The sequence below is a fragment of the Corvus brachyrhynchos genome, unplaced genomic scaffold, assembly GCF_000691975.1.
Source record: "Corvus brachyrhynchos isolate BGI_N302 unplaced genomic scaffold, ASM69197v1 scaffold597, whole genome shotgun sequence".
Lineage (NCBI taxonomy): Eukaryota > Metazoa > Chordata > Aves > Passeriformes > Corvidae > Corvus > Corvus brachyrhynchos.
The window spans coordinates 1,268,292-1,277,060 of NW_008239000.1; the positions used below are offsets into that span (position 1 = coordinate 1,268,292).

At 44.8% G+C, this 8,769-nt stretch overlaps 1 protein-coding gene across 1 annotated transcript in view; it reads left to right on the forward strand.

The window, feature by feature from the left end:
- FRAS1 (Fraser extracellular matrix complex subunit 1) overlaps positions 1–8,769 on the forward strand; it is a gene marked incomplete at its 3' end in the record, with an annotated part of 113,990 nt that overhangs the window by 38,897 nt on the left and 66,324 nt on the right. Inside the window, 5 exon segments of the mRNA XM_017738949.1 lie at positions 1,018–1,177; positions 1,732–1,865; positions 4,464–4,547; positions 5,178–5,279; positions 5,376–5,567. Of these exon segments, the coding sequence (XP_017594438.1) occupies positions 1,018–1,177; positions 1,732–1,865; positions 4,464–4,547; positions 5,178–5,279; positions 5,376–5,567 (672 nt within the window).

Consider the following 8,769-nt stretch of genomic DNA (forward strand, 5'->3'; position numbering starts at 1 on the left):
CAGCAGGAGTTTGGTCAGCAGGGTTTGCAGAAGGGGAACGTGTCGCTGAGCAGTTGTGTGTCCTGCATGGCTTAATGGGAGAAATTTCCCCAATTGTTCCTTCCCTTTGCTGTTTCTGTGGATGACTGAGACAGTGCAGTAACATCAGGAGGGGAGCAAAGCACAGTGAACTCGACATATTAGCTGTCCTCAGAGAAGGCTTTTCTCTCAGCAGCCATCTATGGCTGCTGGAGATTGATTGCTGCTCTGCGACCTGGGTTCTGTATTCTGTAATCCTGAATTATTCAGGAAGCAGGTTCTGGGATGTGGTTTCACCTAGGGGGGCTGAAAGGCCAAAACAATCAGAGTAATTGTCTGGAGATAAGAGAAAAATCACAATTCATGGGTAGTAGTTAATGAATCATGTCAAACAACTGGCAAATGTAGAAAAATGGCTTAACAGCAAACTCAAGTCTATGTGTGGTCTCTTACAGACTTTTCTGTTTGACAAGAGGCAAGTCAGGTCCAAATCTCAAGGAATATGCTAAAATGCCCACACATTTGCATATGTGGACTGTATTGTCTACACCTGAGATGGATTTCTCAACCCTCTGTTTCAGCATGAGGCATGGCCAGCATGAAGCTGGTACAAGCTAAACAAAAACAGGAGGGGTAGCACACCCTTCCTCTTCTCATATTTCTTTGTGCCTGTGATTTGGTGCTGCTATGTTTTATCATAATACATTACATTTCTTCTTATGCCATTGCTGCATTTTGCTGTGTGGTTCTCTTGCTGCAGCTTTTGTCTTTTGGCTCTTTTTGAGCCTGTCCTTTGGGTAGGCATCCCCACAAAGATACGGACACATTTGTACCTAAAATCACATTTCACATCCCAATTCCACTGCCAGCTGGTCAGAAAGCTACTTTTTGTCAGTGACAAGTCTCATCCTTGAGAGAGGAGGGACTTGAAAAGGGACAAGACTTATTTCCAGGACTCACTGTGCTTTCTCACTGTGCCTTTGGTTGTGTTGTGTGCAGCATGGCACGCAGTGGGCCAGCTCGGGATGTGTCCAGTGCTCCTGCACCCATGGGAAGGTGACCTGCAGCCCCAGGACCTGCCCAGCCCTCACCTGTGGACAAGGGGAGCTGCAGGACATTGCCCAGGGCTCCTGCTGTCCCAAATGTGTGGGCCATGGTGGTGAGTACTGCATGTGAATGGGGGACTGTCTGGTTCCATTGAGCTGAACTCAGAACATCCTTTTAGTCCCAAATCTGGAAAGCTTGTCTTTTCTTGTTCATTTTTGTTGGGAAGACTCTGGAGTCAGGCACGTCTCTTAATTCCCTTTCTGTCCTGCCGCCATATTTACATTTTTAATGGCTTCTCCCATGGGCCAAGAGGTGGGGACAGGCTTTAAGCAGTGAGCAGATGTGCCTAATAAGTCTTCCTTTTGGAGATTAAAATTGAGAAAAAAAACCTCAGGTATTTCCAATGCACTTGGACTGCAAGTTCCAAGAATGCTTCAGCTGTTGGATGCCTTTTCTTGTAGAATCCCAGTGGGAGAAGTGCATCCAGAGCTCTTAATTCACAACCCCTTTGGAAACTGGTGGAATTGTTACTCTCTTTTACCTGCTTTGACAAACTGCAGTTCGGAATTCTGAGATGCACAAAAGCTGTGCTTTTAATTATGGGTAACAGCAAGGGATTAAAGGGTGTTGGAAAAGAAACTCCCCCTTTGTTTTCCTGTCCCTTAGAGCCTTGCTCCTTCGATGGCCGCGTGTTCCAGGATGGCGAGGGCTGGAGCCTGGGGCGGTGCTCCAGATGCGTCTGCAGGGATGGCGCAACTCAGTGCTCCACAGCTTCCTGCCAGCCTCTGCTCTGCAGCCAGGTCAGGACCCTCCAGCCTTCTAGGAATGTTCCTCAACACCTCCTTTTCCATGGGCAACATGCATTTCTCCTGCTGGGGTCCAAATTAGCAGGCAAAGCTTCTGGGTGACAAGTGGGCAATTTGGGAAAGGGGTATTTGACCTGCGGAAATGGTGTGGAGTGATGATGAAGCCCGTGCGTGTCTTCCTTAATACCTTCTTTCCCCACCATTTTATTTTTCTTATCCCTTTGCTGCCTAATTAAGCACAAATTCTGAAGAAACTGCTTTTTTTTTTGCTACTAAAAAAGTGATCTAGAGTTGATCAGGAAATGTTTTTATTTCTGCTGAGCGAAGGAATGAAAGCACAAGATTTATAGTGGGGTTTATCGCCACAAATTTCAGTGTTTGGTTTGCAGCTGGAAAGTTTGATTTGCAGGTCCTGTTTAATTTTTTTTTTTTACAAGAACTCTAAAAATGCATTTGAGAGTAGTTCAAATGTGGATGAAATTCCCCTTTTAACTTACGGAGTTCAGAAATACAAGGTAACTTGAGCTGAAAGAAAAGTTTCGGAGCAGTGTGTTTGTGTTTAGAAAACAACAAAACTGGGAAGAGGACCTAGGCAAGCTCACGGTTTTAGTCCAGCTAGGAGAACAAGGACATTCCTGTTTCCAAGGTCTTTGCTGTGGACAAGTGATGAGTTTTTAGCATTTGGGCAGGAATCAACGCAGCCAAAACCCTACAGGATTCTACACAGCGTTAACACAGGGTTAGTAAAGGCAGCAAACTGTACACACTACTCCGAACTCTGGGCAAATCACTCATTTTTTAGAATTTGTGTTATTATATTGAACGTGCTGAAGGGTGTGACTGTGCTCTTTGGATCCTTTTCATTGGGCCCATTGTACCCTTTTTTTGGGCCCCTTGGTGTACTCCTTTCCAACAGCATGCCTAGAACTGGCTCCCTGGAAATCCTTGTCTCTGACCTTGACTTTATGTTTGAGGGACTGCCATTTTCCGATTCTTTCTGAATCTCTTACCACGCTCCAATGATTGATCCAAAAGCTCCCTGACTGAGAACTCTTCACTGAGAAAACCAAAAGCAATACTCATAAACTTTATTCCATGTTGATGCTTTCCCGGCTTTCTGTTACTGGACCAGATGTTTGGACAATTAACACTTTTTTTTGGATAGAAGAAAGCCCACCTGTTCGTGTGTGTGTGCGTGCTAATTGTGTTTTGCTTTGTCCTGAGATATTCCATTAGTGTTCATTTACTAAGTACTCTGCATTAAAACAAATTTATGCCAGCTTTAGAGCCCTCCTTTCCCACTCCAACTGGACTGGCGTTACCTGCTGAGCCATTGCACTAATGTTTAATCAGCAATCATTAGGATCTAATTTATGAAAACAGGAGTGACTGTGTTGTTGCTGTGATGTATTTGAGAGTAGTTGGCTGGCAGCATCCAAGTTAATGCAGCAGAAAGCCAATTCTGATGGTGTTCCAGATATTTCCTACCAAGGACATTTCCCTGTGGAAGGGACATTAGCAGGATGTGCAAGGAACCTGTTCTGATCTCAATCAAACCTAACATTTTCTTGCATGGGCCTTTATCTCTGTCCCTTCCTTCGTTCTCTACTCCATCAAAAGCTAAGACAAAAATTCTCCCAGGATTAAACTCTCATCTTCCATCTTTCAGACAACTTTGCTCTTCCCTAGTTACTGAAGGAAAATAATGCAAAAACTTCCTGTTGCCTGCCACCAAAATACACAAAAAAGTTCTTTTAACTCTGCTGGGAAATCTGTCCTTGGTGACTTTTGTACAAAGTCTTCCACTCTTTCTTTGCAAGCCCAGGATCTGACTAATGAAGAAGATGAGGTGATGGTGCTTGGCATTCCTACTCTAATTGCAGACCACCAGTCTGTCTCTGCTCATCCTGGTGTGGCTGGAGGGAGGTGCTGATGAGCAGTGCTGTTCCAAACCACTGGATGGACGCAGACTGGGAGCAGTGGAATTAGACACCTTTTGGATGGTTGGAGTTGAGGCATGCAGGAAAAGTTACATTGGTGTGAAGTGCCAGCCTTTTCCAACGTGATTTAAATCCGTCATAAAAACCCTGAAATTAGAAAAATCCAGTTTTAAGCGTAATTTAACATCTGTACAGACAGTATGGATGGATTTAACTAAAACAGTGCAGATGCCTGAGAGGTGGTGAGTGTAAATCACACCTTCGAAACCTCAAAATGTGGCCATTCCAGAAAAAAACTCCTCTCATCCATCTCCTGCTTTATTGTGCTTCCCTGCATAGCTGTATATTTATTTTTTCCTCTGTATATCTGTATGCCTGAATATGAGCACTTTATGTCATGTGAATGAATTTGTCTGCATCTCTCCATGTATTCAGACCTCAGTTGCCATCTAAATAAGCCCAGAAATTGAGGAGGAGAAAACATCTTCCAAGCCTTTTACTCTGCTCTTTTGCTGCTTTTTGGGCCAAAACGAAGCCTTGAGTGGCAGTGGGTTATCCCACAGATGCTAAATGCCTGGAATTCCAAGCACTGATGCTGACCCCCCTGTTAACTGTTCATGCTTTCTTTTCCTTGTCTCTGCCTTCTGTTTAGGATGAAGTTATGGTTCTTGCTCCTGGAAAATGCTGCCCAGAATGTGTCCCACAGCCCTGCTCGGTGTCAGGAAGAACGTTCCAGGTGACTTGTGACAAACCACACCAAAACCACTCCCAGTTTTTTGGCACATCTCTCTTTGCCCTTCTCCCCAGCATCTGACTTTCTGCCAGCACTGATAGCTTAGTACAAACACTTCTTTTTTCCCTCCTGGAAAGGCAGGAGAGCTGAAAGAAATCAGGCCTAGATAAGAATTTGCTGGCCAGCGGAAAGGAAGTTTGCAGGGTGAAGCAGATGAGGCACTTTCTTTTCACACTTGTTTTGAAGGAGGAAAGCAGAAAGCACCGGTGGTCAAAGTATTTATAGCTTTCATTTTTCATCTGGAATGAGTTTAATGCATTATTTAATGAATATATGTATGTGGGATTTTTCTGTCAATGATTTTTTTTTGGCTAATAATAGTAGTTCAGGCCTTCCCAATGCCATGAGCTTGCAATTAATGAGAAATACACACCCACAGTGTCATCTAGACCTCATCCCTCTTCTTCCTGTTTGCTGATCATGTAGAGATCAGCATTTTTTAAGAAAAGTTTATTATCTGATAGAGACGTGCAGAAGGAGCCATCATATTCCATAAGCAGCTCAGGTTTCTGGAAGGAATTTGGTTATTTGCCAGGAGTGTTAAACAACTGTATCCATGTTCCTTTTCAACAGCATGGGGAACAGTGGAAAAAAAATGCCTGCACTGTGTGTGCATGTCAGAGAGGGGAAGTCAGATGTCTGAGGGAGACCTGTGGCTCTGTCACCTGTGAGAAGGTACTGAAAAATCACCCACCTCTGATACCCCAGCTACACCTTCTGCTGTGCCAAGGGCTTCAGACAGCCCTGCTCACTGCTGGGTGATGTTTTCAGGGGGAAAACAAGGTGCAGCGCCCCGGGAAGTGCTGTGAGGAGTGTGTGTCTTCCAAAGGGAGCTGCTTGGACGGTGGCACCATCAGGCACCACGGAGAGATGTGGAACAGCACCCGCTGTGACTTCTGCGTGTGCCAGGAGGGGCAAGTCACCTGCCAGGGAGCTGAGTGTGCCAAAGTAGAGTGTGCCAAGGTGAGAAAGGCTTTCTTCTACCAAGATGGATGTGTCAAGTCTTGGGATTTTCTTTTTTTCCCCTCCCTTTTTCTTTTTTCTTGACTTGAGACGCTCCAAAAACCGGCCCTTGTTTTGTGTGATCCCCTCAAAAACACTTCACAGGGAAGGAGAGCAAACCTGGGATTGCCCGTGCAAGTTTGCACAGTGGGCTTCCATTGTGAAGCAAACCAGTGTGAATCAGTGACTAATTTAACTTGGATTCCCTCCCATGCTGTGTCTGCCTGCTGTAGTGGAGGGTCAGACACACAGAGGGTTCAGTGGTGATCATTGGATTTACCAGGAGCTGAACATGGGGAAAAATGTACAGGTCAGAGATAGTTAAAAGCTTAAGAAATGTTCATTTTATGCTCATTCTGTGTGCTACAGTGGCCTTCAGTAAGGTAGCTGGATATGGAATTCTTTGTTCTACTTTTCTTCATTTTTTCCATACCATTCTTAGCGTGGAAGTGAAGCTGGCAAGGTGTTTTATTCCCAGTGCTGTTTACTCCAAAACAAATATCCTCCCTGCCAGGTTATGTTATATTTGCTCTGCAGTGGATGTGCAAAATGCATTAGATAGGGTTGAATGCTTCATCCACACATGTACAAATATGCTTTGAATTGGGGTTTTTTTGCAGTGGGATAAGACTTCTGTGTTGTTTGTCACTGCAAAGGCTGAGAGGATTGGGATTGCTCAGCCTGGAGAAGAGAAGGCTTTCGGGAGACCTAATCGTGGCCTTCCAGTACCTGAAGGGGCTCCAAGAAAGATGGAGAGACAATTTACAAGGGCCTGGAGTGACATGATAAGAGAGAATGGCTTCACACTGACAGAAAGTAGGCTTAGATTAGGTATTAGGAAGGAACTGTTCCCTGTGAGGGTGCTGAGGCCCTGGCACAGGTTGCCCAGAGAAGCTGTGGCTGCCCCATCCCTGGAAGTGTCCAAGGCCACTTCTCCTTTCCAACTCAAATGTTTCTGTGATTCTATGATCTGTTTTAATTGGTGGGCTCTTACCTGTTTTATACCTACTATTCCACAGTGTCAGTGAGGAAAAGGGAAGGAATTGTAGCCTTCTGGGTTTTCTGTCTCAGTGGTGATGCTTTTCTGGTGACTCTGCCTGTGTGTGCTGAAATCTTGAGCAGCAGCACCCTTGTGGTGTGTCTGAAGTCCAGCCAAAGCCTGGACATAATGGTTTCACTGGATTAGGTTGTTTTAATGAGTGTTCAAAGGAGTGAAAATCCACACATGGACTCCCAAATGGTGCCAAAAAGGGCGTATCAAGGTATAAAAGTGTTTGTTCACCTGTGACTGTGCCTTTGAAACAGCCAAAATGCACTGAGTGTGGGACCCAAAGTCACCCCTGCCATGGTGCTGCTGCTGATCACCCGACCTGAAACTGCACAGAGAGATTTTGCTGGATGAAAAGCCGTGGTTGCCATAAAATCTTGTGCACTTGCAGCTGTTTGAGTGAGCTGCCTGCGTGCTCCTGGCTGTAAATTGGATCATTTACACTAATGATGATGGCGTGCTGTCATGGCTCAGTGGGGAGGATTAGTTAATATTCACACTCACATCTTGGGTACTGACAAAAAAAATCCATTATTCAGAAAAGCCAGGGGTGTTTTCCAGAACAATAGCTGGAGATGTTAACGTGTAGAGTTCAAAACTCCCCAAGCCAGGTTTGGTCGTAGTTTGCCTCAATAGTGCAAGATGTGCCTTAATTGATTATAAGAAAATGTTCACTCAAAAAACAAATGCTGTGTTTTCTTTGTCCTTTTTATTTTCCTTCTGAAGTTGCAGGTCTGTTTATTTAGGCACCTGCCTCGATAAATCAGAGGCGACGTGAAGCCAGGAGCACTTGGATTTCTCTCTTCGTAAGGCGCTATTAGTTTTCTGGTCACATCATCCTACTCAAAGTGTAATAATGAGGCCACAGATAGGAACTGCAAGAAGTTTAGCTCCAAACCCTTTCAAGCAAACTTGTCCAGCAAAGTGTCCATGTTGATTCTGACCTAATCCTTAAAAAGCCATTTTGAGCAGGCTGTGAGCTGGGAGTACATGTTCTCAACCTGGAATATGATCAATCTCTCTGCAGCAAAGCCACAAGTTATCTCCCACAGCCTCTCCCTTTTCTGAGCCTTGGCAGAGCAGCGTAGCTGCATTTTTTTGGGCTAGGCAAGCCATGTTGCATGGATAGGTGCTCCCAGTTTTCCTATAGCCTGTGTTTATGCACGTGGGTGGGGATGCGAGAGTTTACAGTACACAGTAGTGACATGAGATCCAAACCCTGCCAAAGGCATTTTGGAGTAATTGAAGAGCAGAAATGTATAGAAGCAGCAGAGAGAGATTTAGGCCGTGTGTGGTCCTCGGTGACTGAGAACCAGATGGCTCCTCCTCTGTTCCCCTGCTCAGGAATGCACCTGGGATGCCAGAGCATGGCCTGGCTTAGGCGTTCTCCCTTGGGGAACCCAACAGTGACCAGTGCTGCTGTTACCTTGGCCGTGTCTTTAATAATTCCCATTTGAAAATAGATTGTGCCAGTGTGGCACAGAGAAAATTATCCTGGAACAGACATGCAGTTGGCATAAATCAGAAAAAACTATTTGGTAATCTTGGAAACTGAAGCTGTTTCTTGTGAGCTGTGTCCTGGTTCCCTAGGACAAAGTGTCTCTCTTTTCTAAATGTTCAGCTTCTACTCGGGCACAAAGAGTTGTGGTGAATTGGGGCACTTTATTCCGTTCTCCTGCTGCTAAATTCTTATCTTCAAACCGAAGTGATTTAAGTGAAATCTGCGGAGTTGTATGGTTGTGACAAAGGACAGGCTTTTTCAATCTGGGATAAATAGAGCATGTGCTTTGAAATTCTCCTGGGAAAATAAAAGTAGAACATTCAAAATGAAGGTAAGCTTCTGTGCATTGAAATCTTGAGGTTGGTCCGGTGCAATCCTAGTGATCCACAGTAAAAAGGGGGAGTGTTTCTCTGCGGGATTTAGGGATGAAATAATGGCCTTATCGCTGAATTCCGAGGCCTTTTCTGAGGTTTGCTCTGCAACTGCAATATTCACTAAGCACATTTTTCAAACTATACCTACAGAGATGAAGTGGGATAGAGAGAAGATAAGGTGAAATTAGATATTGGAGATTGCATTCCAGGGCAAGAGCTGTTCTGCCTCGGCATACCACA